The sequence below is a fragment of the Hippocampus bargibanti genome, linkage group LG03 (genome assembly GCF_051943395.1).
Source record: "Hippocampus bargibanti isolate YZ-2025 linkage group LG03, ASM5194339v1, whole genome shotgun sequence".
NCBI lineage: Eukaryota > Metazoa > Chordata > Actinopteri > Syngnathiformes > Syngnathidae > Hippocampus > Hippocampus bargibanti.
In genome coordinates, this window is record NC_142736.1 from 28,367,801 (window position 1) to 28,394,018 (window position 26,218).

General features: G+C 42.9%; 2 protein-coding genes across 3 annotated transcripts in view; one reads left to right on the forward strand and one right to left on the reverse strand.

The window, feature by feature from the left end:
• The window catches only part of hcn4 (hyperpolarization activated cyclic nucleotide-gated potassium channel 4), a 95,272-nt gene extending 73,142 nt beyond the window's left edge, over nt 1-22,130 (forward strand). The window contains exons 7-8 of the mRNA XM_088992955.1: nt 15,145-15,309; nt 17,807-22,130. Coding sequence (XP_088849081.1) covers nt 15,145-15,309; nt 17,807-20,247 — 2,606 coding nt within the window. The 3' untranslated portion in view covers nt 20,248-22,130. The remainder of the gene's footprint in view (nt 1-15,144; nt 15,310-17,806) is intronic.
• rec114 (REC114 meiotic recombination protein) overlaps nt 1-26,218 on the reverse strand; it is a 145,854-nt gene that overhangs the window by 92,464 nt on the left and 27,172 nt on the right. The window lies entirely within an intron of this gene.

Below are 26,218 nucleotides of genomic sequence, written 5' to 3' on the forward strand. Positions count from 1 at the left end.
AGTATGAGCAGCTTTTGTCGTGTGTATAGCGCTATGATGAGCTAAATATTTGTATACGTTTTTAAGATCCGACACACATGGTGTGCCACTCAAAGTCAAAACTGAAATCACCGAAGTACAGACTGTGACAATGGACATTTCCGAGTGTTGTCCACTGTTCAAACGTTCATGGAGTTGCTTGCTCTGTCGCCACAAGGGGACATAAGCCAGTGTCTTCTTGTGCCGGTCCCAAGCTCGGATAAATACAGAGGGTTGTGTGAGGAAGGGCATCCGACATAAAAGCTTGGCCAAAACAAACATGCGAATCGAAACTTCTGAAGATGGAGGACACTGATTCGCTGTGGCGACCCCTTGAAGGGAAAAGCCGAAAGGAAAAGAAGAAGTCCACTGTTCAAACATACCAAGAAGACATTATGGATCATTTCAGATTGTCATTGCTCAAAAACAAGGAAATTTGAATGAAGAATCCATTTGATCAGAGCCTACTGCCTACTGCTTGAAGACAGCGGTCTTCAGGCAGTAGGCGAAGGACACCTTGAACCCGTTGCCAGTCAACCACAGGTCACTATTCGATACCAGTTGTAAAATCTGCCATGTAAAAAAAAAACATAAAAACAGCACCATCAATTGAATTTCAAAGTTTGCCAAGGACATTACGCTTAAGTCTAGTAAACTTCATCTCCGTCACATGTCGCTTGACGAGTGCGCGGCGAAACGACCGCCATCTTGCTCTCACCAAATATGAATGAATTTGCCCGGCGATGGCGTATCATTTAGCCAGTACTGTTAAGTAATGAGGAATGGCAGCGAGGCATTTTTATCGGCACATGCGACCCGGCTTGCGAAGTTTAATTACGCCTTGGCTGCTCAAGTTCGTCTGCATGCCCTCTCGCTGGGGGGTTCCAGAAAAATAATGAAAAGATGGCAGGCAATCTCTCGCTCCCTCCTTCTTTCTGTGCACATGCAGAAAAAAAAACCTAATCAACATTCTCAGTAAACATGGCCATGCCTCTTTGTGAGGCCAAACGATGTTCTCTCCATTTGCTTTGTCCTCGCCGAAGCTGTAGTTCAAAGTCAAGGCAATTTTGCGCCGCCATAGTTTCTGCAAACATTAATCTCGGTAATGCATCCGTCTGTGTTATAGCATGAACACCAACACCAAGATGAATGCCTCAAGCTGGTTACGCACATAACAATTTTTAACATCGTCAGTTTGCTTTTTCTTGAGGTGTTTGGCGTTTCGAAGATTAGAATCAGGATCAAATCCTCTTTATGCCAAGTATGTAGAACACAGAAGGAACTTATCTCCGGTAGACACACTGCACTAGTATCATCATAAAAAAATGCAAAGAGGCACGATACAGTTATATGTGGGTTACTGTTAAGAGAGTGAATGACTTGGAGGAAGAAGCTGTTTAAAAATCAGCTGGATTTTGTGTGCACTGATTGGTAGTGCCTGCCTGAGTGGAGTAGCTGGAAAAGGTGGTGGGCAGGGTGCGGAGGGTCCAGTAGGATTTTCCGCACCGTTGTTTTGATTATTGCAGTGTAAAAGTCCTCCAGAGTGGGTCGGGTGGTGATGACCAAGAACACATCACACACTTAACGGTATCTCCTACGACACGGGTGTCAAAGTCAAGGCCCGCGGGCCAAATCCGGCCCGCCACATCATTTTTTTCGGCCCGCGAAAGCAAATCAAACTTGTTAAATTCCATGATGATTGCTAAAATCTGAGCCAAAATTTCATATTTTTGGATGTCAACCACAATAAAAGTCATTATTCTTGACTTCAGATTTGAAAACAAGTTATTCATTAATTTGCTGTGTGCTCTATATATAATATTTGAAGGGATTTAAACATTCTATTGGGTTCCCCAAATTCATAACGGCCCTCGAGATGAAACTATAACTACAATGTGGCCCGTGGCAAAAAATGACTTTGACACCCCTGTCCTACGACAATCGCCACACCATTCCACAAACCAAAAGGCTGCTGATAGAAGTGGCGAGGCTAACTGTTAGCTTTACTGGAAATTACATGGCCCTTCCATAGCCTTTATAGTGCGTTCCTCTGAAACGGATGCTCCCATACACTTTGCTCCAATCTAAAGTCTTACATCTGCAACCATTCCTCCCCCAACACTTTTATGGTTTTAACTCCCACGTTGTGTGTCTATTCTTGGTGGTGCCACTCCTCTGGGCATGAGGGACGAGAGGCGGGAAGGCTACTGAGGTAAGCCCTAAGCCACAGGGAGTTTGTTACCAAACATGGGTTAGTCATTCATGAAATTAATTGGCAGGATCAGGACTAGGAGGATGTGGCACACGCACATTTCCCTGTGACTGTCACAATCTGAACGATTGGGAATTGAACGGTAACTAAAATGGCCCTCAGGAGAGGGCAGACCTCCCCTGCGTTGAGTTATTCAAATTTGGATCGTCACCAAACTGTTCGCTCTGTCTTATTGTCACCTTCCTTCAAAGGAATCTATTTTATTTCTTTCAGCAAAAACATGTATTTCTTTGCAGTTTATTATCACCAGGAGGTGAAAATATTTTACTGTATTTTTCAGTGTCTAAGGTGCTCCCAAAAGCCCTAATTTTCTTCAAAAGATGACCCTGCACCTTATACGCAGGTGTGCCTTATATGTGAAGTAATGTTGAGCCGAACCAGGTCTCGCAACTCCTGTCAGCAGCTACCGACTCCATTTCCCCCTGTAGAAGAAGTAGTGCGTAAGCCCGGGCCTCTACTGTAGCGCCATGTAATGGAGTGTCCTTTACATTTGGAAAACGTATGTATTTATATAAAAAAAATTGGAAACCCTTTTTCATTCATTGAAGGTGCGACTTATATGCCAGTGCGCCTTCTATATGGGAAACATTTGAAAACACACCATTCATTGGGGGTGCGTCTTATACTCCAATGTGCCTTATACACCATAAAATACAATAATTGCAATTAACAAAACTGTAATTCAGCTTACCCAAATCCGACGACCAGGTGAAGCGACCACATCTTCTAAATCATATTTCTATGATATTATGAATATAAATGACCAATTGTGATTCTATTGAGGCATTAGTACAAATTGTGTACGACCAAAAGGATTATTATGTTGCAGTGGCGGGCCGTGGTCTTCATCGCTTCACTAATGCTCCATCTCAATCAATCCAGACTCAAAAGTGTCATGTGATTTACTCCAAGTCCATTAGAGGGTACCATTAGCCAGGAAATAACTGACCGACCTTTCTTAATGATGTCCATTTTTTTTTCTTAAAAAGTCCGTCAGGAAAATGGCTTTAACAGTAAATCTCCAACCAAACAAATCCATTTCTTCTTCTCCTTCAGCCATTGTGAGTTGACAAAACTGCTGTTAAATCTACACAATATATTTACTTAAGCAGCTCACTACCAATACAGTTTGCTAGCTCTGGCCAGTATGTTCTTGTCACTAGCGGCTTGTGTTCAGAACAGTTTCCGCAAAATATGATTGGCTAGTAACTAGCAAATCATGTGTCTAGCCAATTATATTTTGCAAAAACTCTGACGTTGCCAGCGCCTTCGAGCAGGTCTTGGGTTGCCAACTTGAACTCTGATTGTTGAAAGACACTGTTTCTTCGCCTTTGATTTTTATGCTCCAGAGCCTGCAGAACTGATTGTAAAGGCATCCAGGTAGATTTCTGACCCTAGTAACAAATAAATACGAAAACACACGTCTGGAAGCAGCGGAAGAGAGGAAAAGTCACGAAAGCAAGCTGAAAGTCAATTTGGAATTATTTAAACATAATTTATTCACAAGATATAATTATTAGTCTGTGATTTAGATATCTTTAGGGCAGCGTAGAAGGCCTTGCAGGCTCTGACGGCCCACCACTGCTATGTTATGCTATTTTTATTATTATTTTTTTCCTTTATTTACGCTACAGAGAACCTCCGCGCAAAAACGCACATCAGCATGTCAGCGAAGCCATGTTAGCGTAAGTCATTCATTCATCGAGACCCTCAATTATTTACGCAATTATATACTCGGCAGTCTGCTCCATTTTGTGCGCTGCTGGATAAGCTTGAGCCGGAGAGCCTTAATGTCTAAAGTGGACACGACATGTCCTGGACGGGAGCGTCAGCTTGGGCACCCAGCGATCCCGCCGAGAGGGGGAAATGTAATGTGACTGCAGCGCTAATGCCGAGGGACACATGAAAACGCTGCCAAGCCAGCTCTCTGGATGCTGCTCTGGGCTCAGGAAGACAACATGCGCGCACCCCACCTCTTCCACGCACCCTCTACCCTCATCCTCTCTCCTCTGCTCTCAGTATTGGAACACTTATCCGAACAGCATCGCCGCCGCTGCCCGTCTCGGCGGCTAGCCCAACAACCTTATTGTGTGACGTTATACTTCATCTTTTGTTGGCTGCAGTGATTGGAGAGTGTGGGGCTCAGTGACCTTGTGTTGTGCCAGACGGAAGGGCCTCTCAAAGAGCTGACTTTGATTGGACCTCAAAGACGCCTACTTTATCCTTTGAGGGTAAAACGTGGCATGTCCTCATGTGCCATATGGCGAGGGTGAAGGAACCTGAGCGAGTTAATAACGTCCTGATATACAAAACCAAATGCACAATATACAATATAGGAATAACAGTGATGGGACTCAAAGCATTTCTCTGAGGAACTCCATACAAAAGTACCACATTTTCTGGAATATAAGGCACACATAAAACGAATGACATATACAAAGTGCACCGCATTATAAGGGGCGCCTTCAACGAATGACATTTTTTAAAACGTTTTCCATGCATAAGGCGCACCGGATTATGAGGCACATGGTTAGCTTTTGAAAAAATGTTTTCTTTTTGGTGCACCTTATAGTGCGGAAAATACAGTAAATAAATCAATACATAAATACAAAAGAGCCACCCATTTGATATTTGTCGACTCCACTATGTATTTATTCTGAATTGGGAAAACACTATTTCAGGACATCCTGTGTTTTGGGGTCAAGTGTTATGAACAGTAGATGCTAGAAATTCTGGTAGCAAAATGTTTGACCTGCAGAAATTGCCAAAATTCTTGAGACTTATTTGTAGATCTGGTAAAACCCCAAATTTTAGCTTACCGTATAAGTCACATCGGAGTATAGGGCACCAATATATGGTCTACTTTCAAACGTGTTCCATATATAAGGCACACAGCAGTATAAGGTGAACATTCAATGAATAAAAAAGATTTTCCAAATATTTAATATGAATACAGTAAAGTCTCGTTATATCGATATCGGATATATCGATAGTCCCGGTTATATCGATACTATTTCTATGCACGCACGGAGAAAATTACATGCAAACAGGGTCGGATATATCGATAGTCCCGGTTATATCGATATTTTTTCGGACTCCCTTGAATATCGATATCACGAGACTTTACTGTATATAAAAGTTTTCCAAATATAAGGCACTACACATTATAAGGCGCTACAGTAGAGGCTGGGGTTACACACTACTTCTTCTACGGGTGGGAAATGGAGTCAGCGGCTGCTGACAGTCATTGCGAGACCTGTTGTTGCTCAATATTACTTCACTTATAAGGCGTATAAGACGTATAAGGCACAGGGTCATCTTTTGAAGAAAATCAAGGCTTTTGGGTGCACCTTATACACCGGAAAATAAGGTACATGGGAAATGGAGTCAGAACTGAGTTAGTAGTGATGGAGAGTGCGGCTCTCTCATCGTTTTAGATTTTGGTCACTGTGACGAGTTCTCTATGATGTAATCTCTCCTGACGTGCGAGGTAAGGAACTAATAGGCATTCAATCTCAGAGTTGCAAACAGTTCTCAAACTGACAAATGGCCAACCTCTTCCAGTTCGTCAGTAAGGCCAGATCTCGTCTTCCAAAAGCAAAGAACTTTGCATGATTTCTTCAGATATAATATATACTGTATCTAAAATACATTGAGTATTACTTTGAGCATCCCGGTAGTCAAGTGATTAGCACACCAGCTTGACAGTGCAGACATTGTGAGTTAAAGACCTCCCTGTGTGGAGCATATTTTCTCCGGATCCTCCGGTTTCCTACCACATTCCAAAAACATGCATGGCAGGCTGATTGAACACTCGAAATTGTCCCTCGGTGTTTAGAGTGAGAGTGGCTGATTGTTTGTCGCTGTGTGCCCTGTGATTGGCTGGCAACCAATTCAGGGTGTCCCCTGCCTAGTGCCCGAAGACGGCTGGGATAGCCTCCAGCCCCCCCACCACCCTAATGAGGCTTAAGCAGCATGGAAAATGGATGGATGGAGTAAACAAGTTGTATATGTCCAGTTGATATTGCAGGGAGCCATGTGACCTATTAGTTTACCATGCAAGCATGATTCAGAAAAGGGTCAGTTGCTATCGGGGTCCAAACCATCTGCTGTTGGCCTCCTTGTCCTGTGCCCCGCTTGCAGCCATTCCTGTCTGACTCCATCTTTATGGTTGGCTTCCAAAGTGAATCGATCAAACTCAACCATGCTGCTATTGTTTGGCCTGTCTGCACTGCCCAGGCTCCCCCAGTTTTGTGTTAGCTTTGTTTGTTTTTGTTTTTTCCTAGCAAAACAGCTTGAGACCTGCCAAGATTGTCCACCATGCTCGGCCATGGCCTCTTATTTGTAGTTCTCCAGCCCTCTGGCAAGCAAAGTGCCTTCTGCTGGAGCCAGATATTACAAATTTTGACTCATCGGGTTCAGAGTGCCTGCTGTTATTCCTTAGTGCCCCGGGTCTTGTGTTTTCTCGCATGGTGGCTTTGCTTTTTTTTCCCCACGACAGAGAGCTACCCATACCCATATCCCATATTAGCATTGACAGAGATTTTACAAGGTCACAGATGTATTTTTGTTCATAGATAAGATGATTTATGTGTCCTAATTTTTCTTTCTGATTTTTTTTTCAATTGAACATATTATGGGATTTTTTTTTCTGGATATGAATCACATCTACAAATTGATATTGAACTATCACCCAGTCCTTATATTAATAAAGTTTCCTTGCAAAAATAAAATAAAAAAATACGCTAAGTCCATTTATATGTATTTTAATTCAAAGGAAAATTTATGAATATTAAAGAAAAAGTCCCGGAAGAATATATATATAATAGTAATATATATAGATCCACTGAAATTATTGTTTTCCCTCTCAAACAAACACATCTGGTGACCTCGCATTTGAGGAACCTTGCTTTTTTTTCGGGACTGTGTTCACTGGCCTGGCTGGGGAGGTCGAGTAGGGCTGTTACAGTGTGTAGGAGACAGATGCGAGCTGACAAGCAAGAGCTGGAGCCCAGGTGAGCGTTGCCAGACCAGAGCAGAGCTGCTGGAAACGGCCACATTATCACAGTCCAAGCAGGCCCACGCGCATGCACTCGCTCATCAATTCACATCCATGCACCCCTGTAGGCACAGAAGATGGCTGTGGTGGACACCGAGGCAAAAATATACGCACTCAAAGGCCAATGTTTGCTTTTCTGAACGATGCAGGTTTTAGGAGCTGTATTACAAGTGTGCCTTCACAGAAAAAAAAAGAACTTGGGTATTGATTCCATAAAATGGGAATTTTTTTTCTACTTTATAATGAATAATGTTTGGACAGCATTGCCATTGGACACCATCAATCAAAACTAAGTCTGCAATTGTAACTCATGAATGACATATCAGGTGCAAAGAAAGAACTTGCACCTGTTTCCCAGTTCAGTATTCTCAAATGTAGCCATTTGCAATTGCATCCCGAAAAGCTATCCTTAGCTATGAGCTAGCAAACCTCACATCACAAACTCAAGTCAAAACCAAAAATGACCCAGTCAGAATAGCAACCACCTAACAATGGGAATAGAAAATAATGCTGGCCCCCATCTTGGCATTCCTAATGAATAATAAAAGTTACCAATGGCCACCCACGTAATTTTTGAACTTATATCTAAAATGTAGGCTAAATGCTAAATAATATGCACAAGTCAGACAAAGGCGTTCATTAGCCAAAGGCTTCATTGAAACTTTTAAGCTAAGTGCTAAAATGCATTTTAGCATTTAGCTTACAAGTTTAAAGTAGCCACAAATGTCAATGACAGTCAACAATGTTCATTGCATGGAGGCAATTTAATGCTTCCTTCGTATCCACCCACCACCCAAAAAAGCATATTTACATACTTCAGGAATTTTCTTTTCTTTTTTGTTTTCTTTGAAGAACGAAAAGGGATAAAATAGCATATACTATACTTTGTATGTCCTGAATCGGTTCAACCTGTCTAGTGAGTGCATTACCTCATGAACAGACAGCTTTATTGACCAAGTTTTGCACCGCTATTTTTTTCCTCCTTCCCAGCCTCCAAAGCGGATGCAGTCAAGAGAAAGTCGATAAACAATGACAGAGTGATCTTTATTTGTCCGTAGAGCATGTAGCCCTGTCATGAATGACACAGTGAGCGTCGAGTATGTTGTTAGCTGACTGAAGATCATGTTTTCTCACGGAAGGATACAAAGAGAATAGTGAAAATGGGCTGGATTTAGACTGAGTGTTCCAGTTTTTTTTTTGCTCAAACAGATGGAAATGTAGAGATTTGAGGAGCATCGGCTTCACTCCATTGTATGTCCGTCTCCCCATTTTATTCATTAAACGTCACGGACTGCAGCAGTTTGGGTTGAAACGTTTACTTCTATACATCCATGCATCCATTTTCTGAACCGCTTTATCCTCACAAAGGTCGGGGGCGTGCTGGAGCCTATCCCAGCTGTCTTTGGGCAGGAGGCGGGCACCCTGAAACAGATGCCAGCCAATCGCAGGAAATACAGAGACGAACTCCGTGCTCATACTCAGAACCAAGAGACCATTTAGTGTTAATGTAGCCTACCATGCATGTTTTTGGAATGTGGAAACCAGAGTACCCGGAAAAAAACCCACACAAGCACAGAAAGAACATGTTGACCCCACACATGAAGTCCAGAGCTGGAATCGAATCCGGTACCTCCACACTGTGAGGTTGATGCACCAACCAGCTGACCAACGGCCGTCATGTTTTGTTCGCACAAATTTTTTGGCGGGTACTGTGGACAATTTTGTCAATATGGGCGTAAATCATGTCATGTGGAACAATAAGGACATTGCATTGCAGAACCAAGTTTATCAGCCAGATGTGCAAAGACCACTCAACCATTTTTCACACCTATTCTAAAATACGCCCTGGATATAGACACTCCCCTACTCGCAAATATTCGAGTTACGAAATCGGTACATATGCGCATTTTTGTAGTAACATATGTAGTATTCTCTGCAGTTGTACATGTACATATCTTTACGGATCATAGATTTTATTAAATGTTTATTTTTCAGTACAAACCAATACATGTTACTTATACATACTTATATAAACCTTAAACATACTTATATAAGCCTTAAGCATACATTCCATACAAAATATAGCACTGAAGCAACTTACGAACAAATTCACCTTACAAACAACTGTTTAGAACGTATCTTGTTCGTAAGTTGGGAAGTGTATTCTTAGTTTGGTTCACCCATTCACCCATTTACGGAATATGCTCCAGTATTCACTCTAAAGGAGAAAAATCACATATTTCTTCTCAGGCCAAAGCAATTTGTCATCTAAAAGTGTTTTGACAACAACAACCTGTGGCAGAACTTGATCCTGTCATGAATTTCACTTCAGTTATGATACATTTAGATTGTTAATTGACCCAAAATAATGGTGTTCCTCTTAAACGATGCCTCAATGCCCATCCACAGTTAACTAAAACAATACCGCGGCCGCAGATAGAACCCATTCAATACTCTATATCACTCCTCCTTGGCACACCGTTATTCAAGTGGCGCTGTCGACACTAATGGGTAGCTACGACCTTGGTGTGCTCTCACCAAGGTCAGAGAACATTCTGTCTCAGCTCCTCTTCTTTTTATTTATTTATTTTTCTCATCGAGCAAGATCCAATTTTTCTGGGTGTCATTCAATTTTGATGAATGCATTGTCTCATAAGTGTGGAAGAAAACGATTGGCCTCTCGCCAGACACGTTGGCGGGCGAATATCTCCGCCAGGCCAGATACACCAGCAGACACGATGGGAAATATTCATTGCGAAGCCACATTCATTTTCCCCCTCATTTGCGGATAATGCCCCCACACCCCAAACCCGCCCGCCCCACACCCTCCCAGTCTCTCTAAACGCTACTTCTCATTGGACGATATCACATGTAATGAGATGTCTACAGCCGCTTATCTTGTATTGCTACTGGTGTGTTATTCGCTGGATCTGTCGCAGCCCCTAATGACTGTCGGCAGCTAGTTACCAATGATTTCATTGTTGCTTCACAGCGCATAGAATAGTACAGTTGTAGATGAGTATGGGGGGAAGAAAAAAGACAACGAACTGGAGTTTGGATCGCACAACAGTAAAAAAAAAAAAAAAAAACGTTTGTGCCTATTTTGGGAGCGTTGCGATGAGTCACAAGTAAGCGTGTGAGTAAGCAGAGCAGCTCCATTCATAAAATGGGATGATTGTAACGCATAGAAACATCCGCAGAAGTCACGAGGAGGTGAACACTGCAGTAGTTTTTTTTTTTTATTTGCTTTTTGATCAGACCAGTTGAAGCTGATGTTTAAATTTATGGTTTGAGCACAGCGTTATATGTTATTTAGATGACTCGTCAATCTAGGCGACCGACGACGGACTAACCGACCTCCATTTTTTTTCGACAGTCTGACACTGGTAAAACATTTTCCACTATGGCCCTTTTGTATTTTTTTCATGTTCTGCTTCATATTTCATCTTACTGTCTCTCTTATTTTACTTATTCACTGTCAGACGAGCAAAAATGTGTCCATTCCATGACCAGGGTTTTTGTCATTGTCACTCAAATTGCAGGACCCACAGAATATTTAGTTTTAGGACTAGATACACATTCAATGCAGCGTAAGAAAAAAAGAGATAATACATCTGTTACATGGGGCTGGAGTTATATGAGTTTGAAATGGGGGCGGCTGTACAAAAGACAAATGCTGCCCCCTCGTGGGAGGGAAAAACATTGCCAGAGGTCTGACCGGAGCGTGATCTGCACCACGCCCCGCAAGAAAAACCAAAACCTGATCGAATTCGGGAATGGCGCTCCACGTCATGCTTTTCAATTCCAGAATAAATTAGAGAATGGCAGTAAATGAGGGTTTTTGGTCATTTGCGCAGTCACCACAATTATTTCTTCAAAGACATCAAACACAGTAAAAATTTGAAAGTTTAATTTATTAATATGAAATAGTTTGAGCTATTTTCTGTCCATCACGGATTAGCCAGCCTGCATTTGTGAGATGTGAAATAGTGAAAGGTTTATGACACAGAAAAAAATAGTTAATTACTAAATTCTACGAGTCTGGAGTTATCTGAGCTTTAAAGGACAACCAACGTCTCCGGACAAGTTGTGTTCATAATTTGTAAAATGGCTTCAAATGACTTCGAATGAGCGTATTTTAATAAGATTCCACCGCATATAGCTATATTTTACATTTTAAGACTCGCGCTGAATATTCAGGAAGTATTTTTTTTGAGTTGGTGATGAGTCCGTACGTGACGTCACTAAAGGAACGCCCCTGACCGAAAAAAAGACGCGTTGTAGCGGTCCTTCCATCACGTCAATGTATTTTGCTGTACTTGTTTGGTCTGGGGACCTCGTGTTGCACCCAAAAGCCGCCATAAGAGGGCGACCAAGCTCCATATAAGGAATTTATCACCCTGTGGAAACGGAGGTGGCCACAGGAGGTCGCCATTTTGTGCCTCTTTTTCGGTGACCCATTTCCCCTCAATGTTGCCTCATAATGGCAAGGAATAAATTCTTTAATCGATTGCAAACATGTATGCTTTCCTCTTCAGAACTATTTGAATCATATTCATAACTGGATGTGTAACAAGAAAGCATCTTCTCCGAATCTGAAGCCATTGTTTTGATTCTCCAGCAATGCAAGACGTCTTGGTGTGACGTCACGAACTGGAGGCGGGACTTTCTGAAAATGCCCAATTCGCAGCTCAATTTTTTTGCAGATTTTGGACACTTTAAGTCATTTTTATTGGTGTTTTGCATTTGAATAAAAATATCATACTGCGTGTTTTGGGTATTTTATATGCTATAAAACGTTTTTCTGATGTCAGTTAAGAAACAAAAAAGTGACGTCCTTTAAATGGGGGCAGCTGTCCAAAATACAATGCAACACATACATATTGGTTTATATAGCGCTTTCAGACCAACTGAAGCGGGAAAAAAGTGCTAACATCGAAAAAAGGGAAATGCTGCCCCCTTGTGCAAGGGAAAAAGCGCTTTCTCGACACCCCTGCAAGAAAAACCAAAACCCGAAAAAATTCGCGTATGGCGCTCTACATCATATTTTCAATTTCCGAATAAATTCGGAAATGTCAGTGAATGAGGTAAGACCGTGTTTTTCAGGATATTAGTCTTGCTCTGACGCATTTTATTGTTTCACATTGAGAGCCTCTGCTGCTTCTCCCAAACTCATCCACAGATAATTATTTCCTTGCCGCGTTCTCGTCCAGCCCCGCAAAGTGTGTGAGCTTGACTTGTGTGCAAAGACACGTCCGCGAGGCCGGAGGGCTGACAGCCTGCATCCCTAACAGCTCATCTTTGCTCCGCCGGCTTCATCCAGAAAGCCACAGGACAAGAGGATTTAATACAGCGCTGCGGTTCCTCCTTTCCAGAGGGGATTACCGGAGCACTGTCGGCGCAACTACAGCCAGGGCTGCCCCCGCTAGCAACCACTTATTGTGCACGCAACACACACACACACACACACACACACACACACACACACACACACACACACACACACACACACACACACACACACACACACACACACACACACACACGGGTATTTTTATACTTGCCTATTCACAACTGTCTTCTCCACTTGTCCATGTTCTGCTCGGCCCTGTCCTCTTTTCATATGCACTTCATGTTCCTCACCCACGATCTGCCCATCACATATTGTCAAAACTACTTTGCACTTCATTAAAATGTAGGATTCTGTACATTATGATCAAGACGTACCACCAAACGTTCGTTTTTGTGTTTTGTTTTTTTACACAGTCCACCCATTTTCTATTGCAGTTGTCCTCATGAGACTCACAAGCAACCAGACATGCTAACACCCAATGTCAGAAAACTTTCTAATAGTCTTCAGTTCCAATTTAAACCCTTTCTCAACTCATGGAGACATTGTCTTGACCAAATATGATTCTCTTCCCAATGAAAATTGAAGTCTAGCTTCAACCCGATCCAAAATAATGGACCCGTCGATGAAAAGGTCTTTTCAGCCGTCATCTGTACTTCTTTGAAGGTGTCTGACATTTCGCTTCTTATCCAAGAGGCTTCGTCAGCGAACTAAAATTTGCTGGTAGCTCTGGCCCTATATATATCCCTATTGTCCAGCGGTGGCGCAGACAGATCTCTGCTTTGATAGGTCCCTGCTCCAAGGTTGGAAGGAGTAGAGGACTATTCCCTGAGGCTACACTGATTACTTCTTTAGTCCTGACTGATTATGGTCTATGACTGGCCCTGATTGCACCAGTCGCCCTGGTATCACCTCATCAGCATGACTATGTGGTAACAATCTAAGAATTCTGTTGTAACACCAGAATTCTTAGGGCTAGCTTTGCCTCGCTACATTCCTCAAGCTCTATGAGGCAGACTTGTTAACCACTGCAAATAATCAAATTACTCTGGATAAGAAGCGACGCAGGTGAGAAAGTGAAAGCATGAACGCTACGGCCTTTTTTTCCCCCAGGAAAATAGTCGGTGGCGGTAGAGGGGCATTGATGTGATTCACCGTGATTGTTAGCAGCCTTTAACGCAGCCTCAGCATTGTGCTTCACCTCGCGCCCGCATTCTCACACGCCACTATCATACCCTCTCAGCCAAACGTAAACAGCAGCCGCCGTTGCAAATGTTTTTATTGATTAAAAGAGACGTGGCCTCGTTGGCACCAGAAATCTGTATGTATGGGGGGGGGGTTGCCAACATACGGAATATGAAGGGGATAAACTGGAAATGGCTTTCAGAGAAACAGAGAGTGGCATAGCAGACCGGCGAATGAACTATTGGATGAAATGGACACACACACACACACACCAAAATACAATGAAATAACCCAAAAGTTCGCATTGTAGGTCCCTTCATATCTCCATATGCATATATATAGAATATCGAGCCTCTATTATCACCCCCACTAAAACTGCAAAGCTCTCATAAATAATGCATTAAACAGTGGTCTCGCAATCATGCCTGCATACTCATTCAGTGTGGACAGAAGCACACACGCAAGCACACACACACACGCAAGCACACACACACGCGCACACACACACAAGCGTACATGTAATTGCACACTCTGAAGGCAGATGCGCAAACTTAGTGTAAACCTGTTAAATGGACCATTAGTTGCTTGAGTAGCTATGGTAGATGACACAGGACAGATCTCATTATTCTGACAGAAAAACTGACAGAATCATTGAAGAACTGACGGACCTCGCAGACCTTCGGTAGGATGATATACTGCAAGCGGTGCCTCAAAGTTTTGTCTAAGGAAGAATTTTTCAGTGAGGTTTATTTCTTTTTCGTATGTTTGCAAGTGTCAATCACAACTCATTCACTGCCATATACGAATTTAATAGGAATTGAGAATATGATGTAGAGCGCTATTCCTGAATTGTTCTGGTTTTGTTTTTTAATGCTTGGGTGTCGATAAAGCACTGGCCAGATCTCTGGCAATGTTCCACAAGGGGAAGCATTTCCCTTTTTTTCAATGTTAGCGCTTTGTTCCAGCTTCAGCTGTTGTTAGAGCACAATATAAACCAATATGTATGTATTGAATTTTATTTTGGACAGTCGCCCTCATTTCAAGCTCAAATAACTACAGACCCATATAATTTTGGAATTAACTTTTTTTGCTGATAAAAGCTTTCTAACGCTGTATTGAATGTTTATGTAGTCCTAAAAGTGAATATTCTGTGAGTCCTGGAAATCAAGTGACAATGACAAAAAATAATTTTGCACATCTGGCAGTGAATTAGTTAAAAGATAGGATTGCATCACATTATTATTTTTTATTTCATTCCAGAGATTTGTTTGCTGACTCGCGGCAGACGTACAGCCAGCGTGCGAGCTGATACATACTGTCGTCTCTACTCGCTGTCGGTGGACAACTTCAACGAGGTCCTAGAGGAGTATCCCATGATGCGACGGGCCTTTGAGACAGTTGCCTTAGACAGACTGGACAGGATTGGTAAGGATTGGTCTCTTATCTCCACCTTAACCGTAACGAACAGGTATAAAATCAGCAAACCGTGTTCGAGCCAGCATACTGCCATCTGAACGAGAAGAAAATGATTGCTGCATCAGTTTTGGAAGGCTGGTGCTCTCAAAGTTTTGGAGTCTAGGACGATTTTTTCCAAGCATCCCCCTATAATCCTCACAGCAATAAAACAAAACTGCTATAGCTTTTATTAGCCATACATATATAAGGTTTAAAATTAATTTTAAAACATGCACATTTATTCTTGTAAAAGGAATCTTCTTGTTCAATAAAAGAAACCCTTTATTTTATAATGTTCAACTATATGTCAGCAATTTATAATGACAAGCATTAAAATTAAATACTATTCCTTTTGATCACAGAGATTACATTTAAATAAAAATAACAGTGCTAACTTTGACTTTTACGGGTAGCGAAATTTAAATGTAATACGACGTGGATGTGGGTGACTTCCCCACCCAGCCACCCACTTTTCTGGAAACTGTCGGGCCAACATGACATTTGAGCACTCGTCCAAGCCATTGAAAACTTCCGTCAAAGCTTTTGAATTCCCCGTTTGCTCCACATTGCAGACAATTGATATTCTCAGCATATCCATCAGTCTACTCAAAGCGCCGTGCAAATAAAATATTCACAATGAGAGGCACGTCCGTATCATCACTCAGCCGTCACTCGCCTACTCGGTTTTTATCTTCGGCTATGTTTAGCGGGGAGGAAAGAGACATTGCTTATAGGAAGGGGGTTGGGGGGGGGGGGGGTCTTTGTAGCAAATGGCTGCCTCGAAAATATACGACGGGCTGATAGCGATCTTCGAGATGGTCTCCTGTGTACAGCCCTTTATCCTGCCTGTACATCCCTCTCCCTCTTAATAAAGTCACCGGCGTACCGTATAGCGCTGACGCACAAATTAATGACTTACTCGATGGACACGCACAATCTGATTAGAGGTTTTGCGAGCAATTAGCAAGCAGGTGGATTGGTGGGTTGTCCTCGGAGGAAGCGCCCCAGCCGCATTTAGCAAGCGGTCATAACAGACGGCTTGATCTGCATCTAATTGCATTTGGAATATCTTGGGGTTATTCAGGCCGGAATTGAGAATGGCAGGCCTACCAATTGACCCTGTCACCGCTCGATTATGGCTAATGGACTTAGAGGTCAGGGCGTTGTGCGGTTTCTGAGGGAGTGTGGAATCAGCTAGTCTGTTGGACCTTGGCAGTCCTTGACATACTTGACTTTGAGAGCGGTGTTGGCAAGTTAATAACATTTTCAAATCAGGTAAATTCTTAGAATTTAAAACAATTTTGAACCATAAAATCATCACATATGGTAAATCATGATATATTACAACAATGCATTATCATTTTTTTTTGGGGGGGGGATGGGGATATTTTTGGAACATTGAAAGATCATGTCCTCTTTTTTAAACACATTCTGTTTGTCACCAACGGTGTTGGTGGAGGAACCTCAGAAGCAGAGGGAAGACTACGGTGAACTTGACAAAATGCATCAATCAAACCGTGACAAAAACAAATCCATATACAAAGTAACCACAAAACCCATGGCACAAGCCAAAAAATATGACGTAATAAACGCAAACCAAAAGGAGCAATAACAACAGAAACAATGGCCCTGGACTCCTTTCAACAGGAACTCTACTAATGATATAATAACCAGCAGGTATGCAGCTGTAGTAGGAGCCTAACTGACACACCTGCTGGTTCCAAACAAATCAACCATGACAGTGTTGATTTTTTTGTTACCTGACAAAAACATAATATATCATGCTAAATCTTGTCGAATTGATGGGTTAAAATGTATATTAAATGACAAATAAGGTAATTTACTGCATTTATTCATGTACAGTATTTACCAAATATCCCACTGAAGACCATTTGAATTTGAATTACTATTAGTTTCTTGATGTATTTGTTCACTCCACTTTACTCATAATAATCACCACAACATACATAGTTTTTCATTCATTCAGTCAGTCAGTTTATTTGATTTTAGCTTTTTTTCCTTTGTGGTCTAAAATCCACCCAAATGAATATGAATCAATTTCTATAAGGGGTTATTTGTCTATGGAATTGCACAGTCAAGAGTTACTGAGACATAAACTGAGTCAGTTTGCGGCTGTCATGCTTCCTTGTTTCTGAGTGGTTTGTATCCCACATGTCTTTTATTGCAATTTCTGTTTGTCTGCACTTTGTCATCCTCATTGCATTCGGCAATCTCATTATCTCTTGAGCATTTTGCTGTGATTCCTCTGCACCTTTTTTGTGCTGGCTTCCGCAGGCGAGGGATACTGTAAAATAAGATTGTCGCTCGAGTACACAAAAAAATAAAATGTCAGCCGAGCACTATCTGCTGACAAGATATGCTCATTCTTGTTTTTTTTGTTCCCCTCCCTTTCTTTCTCCGCTGTCGCTGTCTGTTTGTGTGTTTCTTTCACTGTATGCTTTGATAGGCAAGAAAAATTCCATCCTGCAGCATAAGGTGCAGCATGACCTCAGCTCGGGTGTCCTCAACTACCAGGAGAATGAAATCATCCAACAAATTGTGCAGCACGACAGGGACATGGCCCACTGTGCCCACCTCCTGCAGAACGCCCCTCCCCAGACGCCACCTTCGCCGACACCTGTCATCTGGGCCCCACTGATCCAGGCGCCTCTCCAGGCGGCGGCCGCCACCACCTCAGTCGCAATTGCTCTCACACACCATCCCCACCTTCCATCGACTCTCTTCAGGCCTCCGGTTTCAGTGCTAGGGTCCTTGAAGGATCCCCCCAGTCGGCAAAAGAAGTTTCACACTTTTGGACTGTCTTCACCAGCATCTGGGTCTGCTGGGGAGTCCCCTGCCAGCACACCTTCGAAACGACGCACCGGTGTGGACATGTCATTACTGGCCTCTTTTCAGGCTCAGCATGTTGAATCAGGTTCAGGGGAAACTAGCTCTAGCCAACAGGGTTCAGGTAGTGGAAGCAAACATGGACTGAATGAGACAAAGTCAGGGTTTAATGTGAGTGGTTCCTCTGTACTTCCTCGAAAACCATATTCATCGTCCGGTTCGCCCTCATCGAGTTTGGCCCAGCTGCACTCACATCCACAGCATCAACAGGCTTTTCGTTCCACCACTCCGCCTTTATCCAATTTGTTCCACCAAACATCGACAGGTGGAAGTACAGGGTCAGGAATAAGCGGAAGTGCAGTCGGCGCCTGTGGCGGTGCAGCAGACTGGCCTCTGAGTGGGGCAGTTGGAGGGTTTACAGAAGGGGCGAGCGGATGGGCCAGTGAGGATTTTACAGCCGCGATGACCGAAGCGAGTACGTTGAAACTCTTCAGATTGGGAGCTTCTCCCAGTGGATCAGTGGGGGGTATCTCAGGGGAATTACCAGTCGGGGTATCTGAAGGATCAACACTTGATCCTTGTAGCAGAACAGCAGAAGGGATTTCAGGCAGTGTTACCGGTGTGTCAGTAGCAGATCCAGCCAGAAGATCTTTGGGAGGGGTCTCGCTTTCATCATTAAGAAGGGCTTCTGGTGAATTATTCAGAGGAAGAGCTTCTGGCGGTTCAATGGAAGGGACCTCGTTAGAATCAATGTTATTAACCACCACATTAGGGGGGGCTTCTGTTGGGAGAGTAGGAGAGGCTTCTGGAGATTCACTGGTCTCCACAACCACCGCAGGGTCATTAGAGAAGACTTCTCGTGGCCTAGTATGTGGGACTTCTGAAAAATTAAGTGTAGCAGTGATCAATAGCGGGTCGCTGGGGCGACCTCCTGTAATATCAAAGGTTTCTGGAGGATCGAACGGAGAAGTAGCAGTGGGTTCCCTTATTGGTATCGCGAGTGACTGTTTAATATCAAATCCTGGAGGGGGATCTCTGGGAAGGGCTTCCAGTGGAGCTGCAATGGGCTACATTGGTGTAGGTCCAAGTGGTGCAGGAGGAGGGGGGATTGCAGCACATAACAGGATGACGGAGGGCGTTGTTGACGGCCATGCAGGAAACAGTCCTTCAGGTGGAGTTTCTGGTGGCACTACAGAGGGACTTATTTCTTCTGCACGATGTCAGAGCACAATATCTATTGCCTCTTCCAGCTCCATGCCAGGACAGCTTCTCTACAATCAGCCACCGCCCAAGCCTCCTCAAGTGGCCCCATTGCAACAATTTGCTGGAGGGGGCAGGACTACAAGTGGCTTGAATCTCCTCCACTCCCCAACACACAGTTTCACATCTTCAAGCAAAGGGGACAATGGCCAGCAGCCCAGCGAGGGATCACCGTCATCACTTGGGCATTTTAGCCTGGCAGGACTCCAGTCCGGATATCTTCCGCACCAATTGTCTTTGGAGAGGTCTGCCTTGGCTTCCCTGGCCCAGTACGGTTCAGCAAACGTCTCGCCATGCCTTACTCCGGCGGCACCGAGCCCAACTATTCAAAGCCCGGTGACAAGTAGGACTTTCCACTTCAATGACCCATCCAGTGCCACAGGATCCCACAGTTCCCTACTCATGCCCCAGTCCTCTCTTCCTTCACAACCTTCTGTCCAGACACACACCGCAGGAAGAGACACACAGCCCGGTCGTTTTTCTGAGGATCTAAAGCTGCTATCTAGCTCACACTCGTCTCTTCCCCAAGAGGTGGCCCAAGCCTTATGGCACCAAACTCCTTGCTCCTCTGTGGAAACAGGTTACTACCACTCACCTTTCTCTTCGCCCACTCTCAAATCCAAGACATGTAGCTCGGTTCCCGGTCATTTGACTCCTCCAATTCAGCTTTCTCCGGGCCATCCCCATCAGACTCACTCTGTAGTTTTCTCGCCGTCCCCGTCGCTCCAGAGGGGCACCTCTGCCTACTTGTCAGATCTTGAAACTCAAACTGCCCACTCAAAGCTTCCTTCCAATTTGTGAGGATTGATCACACCCTCCTGTGCTCCTCCAGACTGAAACACATCCAAACTTTATCACACGTGGGATTGCTTTCATTTTCTTTGATCAGATGTCACCGTGTTTCGCCTTTTCTTTTAGCTTAATCTCGCTGTGATTTAAAAGACACTTTACCAGGTAGCAACCTTTTATGCTTTGTCCTATTCTTATTTATGTTATGTATATAGATAGAGGTATATTTAAGTGATTAATCGAGGAGGGTGTGAAAATGATCTCTATTTAAAGGACTGTCATTTCATGACAGGAGAGGGCAGTTCAATACTCAAATATTTTTGTCTGCAGGCACCTATGCACTGACACCTGCATCCAAGGTGTTTTGTGTGTCTCAACAAAAGTGATCTACATTTTTTTGCTAAAATCGTACATGTCATATGGGATCGCATATTGTTGATTCTCAAATGTACAGTATAGACTGTGCTTATTTATCATGTGTATCTATGTATACCTTTTGAAACCTTATCTTACAAAAAACCAAATAGGATACCAAAAAAGACTTCCAGTAAGGTAAATCCCTCCAACCCCTTATTTTATATCACTCTATTGTAATATTATTATTAAAAATAGTAATAATAATTATAATGTATTTGAATGCAGGTAGAAGAGGGGCGCAAGTGAGCTTGCCTGCATTTCACTGTGGAGATTACTGCAGCATGTGTGTCCCAACAAACTCACTCTGTCTTCCAAAATCATGCCGCTAAATGTTTTCCCGACGCCCGTGTTGTTCCGTTCGGCCCGAAATATGTGCGTCTGCTGCGCAAATGTGCGACACAGAAAAACTGTTTGATGGAAGGCAAGACGTTGCCTTTTGTTTTTCCAAACTCAGACTTTCATTAAGCGCGGGTTGTCTGTGTTGATTCACAGTCATCCGAGTCATTAGCGTGACACGCAAGCTGTGGTTCATCCTCTAAATTTGAAGTGAAGGTAAACAGAGCATCTGCCTCTGATTCAACTTCAGCGGGTAAATGGCAGTATGCTTGTGGTGTGGCACGTTCACCATTTAAAAAAATATATATATATAAGTCAAATTTTCACCACTGAGAATGGAAATGAAACACGTGATCACAGATATGCTCATTATTGTCTTCTATGGCTGCTATTGGATCAACATGGGAACATCTCTTTCAGATGTTGAATGTATCTACATTTGGCACAGTTTACAAAAAAAATATTGAATTACTGTAGCACCAAACAAGACTGTTGTGTCACTTAAAAATGGCAGTCGGGTTTAATATATTGGACAGGTTTTCATCAGCAGTCATTTCTATTGCTAAAGTGGCCTTTGATAAGCATTATTTAGCATTGTTACATGCTTACAATTAAAACTTGGTAAGTTCAAGTAGCATCTTCCCCAATACTCTCATGCAATTCTACAATTGTGGCAGAAAGTATGTGTATAATGATCTTGGTACTGTTGAGACCGTTTGCGTGCAGGGAGGCATAACACTATTTTAATTCTGTTTTGTTTTGATTTTTCAAACGAAGGTTCTTTTGAGCAGCTACTCGGAGGAATTGTACCCGTGAACCAATGTAGCACAGCTTCACCTTAGCTCACCATTATGTCGGTCTCTGATGGGCACACTCAATTTTCTTACTCAAAATTCCTTCCCGTCAATCAATTGTCATGCCCTTTTCTTCGACAGAGTGTCGAATACACACACAGGCACTTTATCATCCCAATGATTTTTGTTAAAAGGTAAGAGATGCCACAAATGCAAGGGCAGGAAAGAGAATCAGCATGTTTCCTCTTACTGCTTTCTATGTGTGGTGGACTCAGAATGACCAAACACAACACACATAATGCAGTCAGAAACATTTGACATATTTCATAAGCAGCTCAGGGGAGGGGAAAAAAAAAAATCACTCATAACACAGCCCACACCACAGTGTAATCGCTCATAAAAGTTTTCTAGAGACTTACAAATATCAAGTCTTTGCGTACTGTGATTGCGAGGGTTGAAAAAATGTTCAGATTTGTTTCGATTTTAGCCCAAAATAAGTTGAAGGCAGACAAGGACGGGGGATATGTTTCAACTAGTTGGTCTCATGCATGGCAGCTCATCTCCGATATGCACACATCCAAGCAGGTTTCTCTCCCACAGCTGAGCCCCATCAACTCGGTCGCAGCAGCCTAATTTAACAAGACCTTTGCAAGGATAACATGGAGTCACTCACGGAAACACACACACATAGGTACTCTATGGCAATCTCCCCCTCATTAAAGGACAACCGACGTCACTTTTTTGTTTCCTAACTGACATCAGAAAAACGTTTTATAGCATCTAAAATACCCAAAACACACAGTATGATGTTTTAGTCAAATGCAAAACACCAATAAAAATGACTTAAAGTGTCTAATAAGTACTTCAATTTGAAACCGGAAGTGGCCAGTTTCAGAAGGTCCCGCCCCCATGTTCGTGGTGTCACGGCAATACGTCTTGCCTTGCTCGAGAATCAAAACAATGGCCTCAGATTCGGAGAATATGCTTTCTTGTTACTCGTCCAGTTATGAATATGATTCAAATTGTTCTGAAGAAGAAAGCATACATGTTGGCAATCGATTAAATAATTTATTCTGTGTAATTTTGAGGCATCAGGGGTGGGAAATGTTGCACCCAAAAAATGCAGAACATGGCTACAAAGCCGTGTAAGGAATTAATCAGCCCGTTTCCACAGGCTGAGTAATTCCTTACATGGAGCTTTGTCGCCCTCTTCTGCCGCTTTTTGGTCCTATATGACATTTTCAGACCAAAGTACAGCAAAATGCATTGACGTGATGGAACGACTGCTACAATGTGTCCTTTTTTCGGTCAGGGGCGTTCCTTCAGGGACGTAACGTAAGGACTCGTCACCAACTCAAAAACAAGACTTGCGGAATATTCAGCGAGAGTCTTAAAACGTAAAATGTAGGTGGAATCTTTGTAGAATATGCTCAGTAGAAGTCATTTCAAGACATTTTACAAATTATGGACACAATTGTCCAGAGACGTCGGTTGTCCTTTAAAGCTTCCCCACAAGCCGAGATAATGAGGTGCAGTGCACACACAGGACATGACGCCCGCTGTATATGTATTTAGTCGCATATAAATCAAACAGCTTTTTTTTTAGTTTATTACTCCAGGTTTTCTGTGATTGGCTGGCAACCAGTCCGGGAGGTACCCCGACCTTTGCCCAGAGTCAGCTGGGACAGACTACAGCTCACCGTGTTCCTTGTGTGGAAAAGTACAATAGAAAATGGAGGGATGAAAATGTAACGGTTGAAACATTATATTTTTTATCAATGTGTAACATAGTTTCAATTATTTCGTCTTTGGGCTTTTCAAATATTGAGGTATGATAAAGATTGTGTCCTATTTGTGCCGATATTTTTACCTATTTTTATTTTCTTCTGCGCTAATGGAAACCCAGTCAAGAAATGATAATAGCGCACCCAATGACAATCCAAACTTTAACAAAGCTCAAGTTTCAACTCTCACTATGGCTTTCCACAGTTTGGGAGCTACCTTAATATACCTTAAAAAATGTGTCTTGAATTTTATAACCTCAAGGATGTAGGATATTCTATTAAAAAGTTAGACCAACACTTGTACATCACAATATTCAAAAAGCCTTTTCCGAGTGTGGTTGCAACAACTTAGTTTATTCTCACGGAATTACATCATATATCACTAACTTTCCTCTTTTCATGCCTCAAACTCCAAGAGCCCAAAAAATAACCTAAACGCTGCTGCAGTGCTAGTGTGACTCATAACTGTGTGTGGACAGTCATGTCATGAGTCTCCCTTATCAACATCCAGTAAACCAAAGGTTGCAGAGACCAAGCCCTGGAGGGTGCTACGACGGAGGATGGAGTGAACGCTAAAAATACTTTTGATTGAATCGATCACGATTGCCACAAGTGGAGTCGTGGGGGGACAGGGAGAATTACCTCCCACCGCACGGTGCGACCTTAGAAAGGTTTGAAGGTGTTGACGCGGAACCATCGAAAAGAGGCCGGCGGTCTGCTAGGTACTGACACTAATGGGAGACTTGTCACTGGAGGATATCCTGTAGTTACTAAGGGATGGAAGCATTCCCGGGAATGTGAGCAAGTAAATCTAGTCGGGTTTTACAGAGTGCCAATACCACCTGCAACCTCTGACTCTGACTCTATCAATACAAAATTCCTCCATCCATTATTTTCAAATCCGTTTCAGCTCATGAAGGTCGTAGGAGTACTCGAGCCTATCCCAGCTGTCTTTGGGCAGTAGGCTGGGGACACCTTGAACCAATTGCCAGCCAATCACAGAGCTACTATATCTAGTTGGGTTTTACAGAGTGCCAATCCCACCTGCAACCTCTGACTCTATCAATACAAAATTCCTCCATCCATTATTTTCAAATCCGTTTCAGCTCATGAGGGTCATAGGAGTACTCGAGCCTATCCCAGCTGTCTTTGGGCAGTAGGCTGGGGACACCTTGAACCAATTGCCAGCCAATCACAGAGCTACTATATCTAGTTGGGTTTTACAGAGTGCCAATCCCACCTGCAACCTCTGACTCTATCAATACAAAATTCCTCCATCCATTATTTTCAAATCCGTTTCAGCTCATGAGGGTCGTAGGAGTACTAGATCATATCCCAGCTGTCTTTGAGCAGTAGGCAGGGGACACCCTGAACCAATTGCCAGCCAATCACAAGGCACACATAGACAAACAATCATCCGTGCTTGCAATCATACCTTGGGACAATTTAATGTGTTCTGTTAAACCTACCAGGCAGATTTTTATAATGTTGGAGGAAGCTCGCGTACCCATAGAAAACTCACGGAAGCACAGGGAGAACATGCAAATTCCACACAGGAAGGATAGAAACGAAATGTAACCTGTGCGTCTGCACTAGGACGCTGATGTGCGAACCAGTTGACCTCAATAATAAATTTAAGAAATGGATTATAAAGAATCCTTTAACTGTCAACTGTAGTGTGCATGAAAGATTTAGAAACAGTTAAGAATGGACTTCCAAACTCCAACACCCCCCGCGCCCCATTTGAGACCTTTAAAGGACTGCGGTAACGACAGAGGACGGCTTATCATGTTATCAATGTATACTGTACGTTGTCATTGGAAGGGTTAATGAAAATTCAAACATGGCCGGCGCACCAGTCAAGGAAAAGCCCAAAAGTCATTGCGGCGGTCCTTACGCCAAACAATTAGCACTTTTGTCAAAACTGAAAGTCTTCAGAGAGTTTTATTGGAGTCTCCATGCTTTCCTATCATCTTCCATCAGTTGCAGCAGTGTTAGTCAGTACAACTCCTATTCATTTTCAACAACAATCCTCAACTGAACCTCTTGGCATCTCAGGTAAAGAGTCTTTGATTCGCCACTGAGGCCGACTGTCTGTTTTTGAATTGTTTCGCTTGCCAGAAGGCATGAGTCCGATCTGTAACAGAGATCAGTGCAAGCTTGGGATTGATTAGTTGCGGTATTTGCTGATATAACTTCTTGCGAGGGATGACACCATCTCAGTGAAATCTTGCTTAAAAGTGTGAAATTTGTTGATGAAGATAAGCCAATATTTTATTTATTTTTTTACATCCATTTGTTTGGGAAATTTGGTTTGTTTCTATTGTAAAGAATAAAGAAGAGGTTGGGGGGTGAGGTTTCATAATACCGGCAATAACAAACCTCCAGGGTCAAGAACATTTCCCAACCGGCGAAAGAGTGCGTCATCTGTCTTTGCGAGTAAAACCCATGAAAATAACCCAAACTGGAGTAACACATTTTTCACCTGACAGCAAATGATTCGAGTTGAAAGGGATTTTTCTATTTTCATCCTCCAAGACTATTTGCGTAATGTACTCGTATGGGCTACGTCAGCTGGGAATTACACAGGGAGGCAAAGAATACAGAGGCTGACTCACTTTCTGAAACGGCAAACCATTGTATTTATTTATT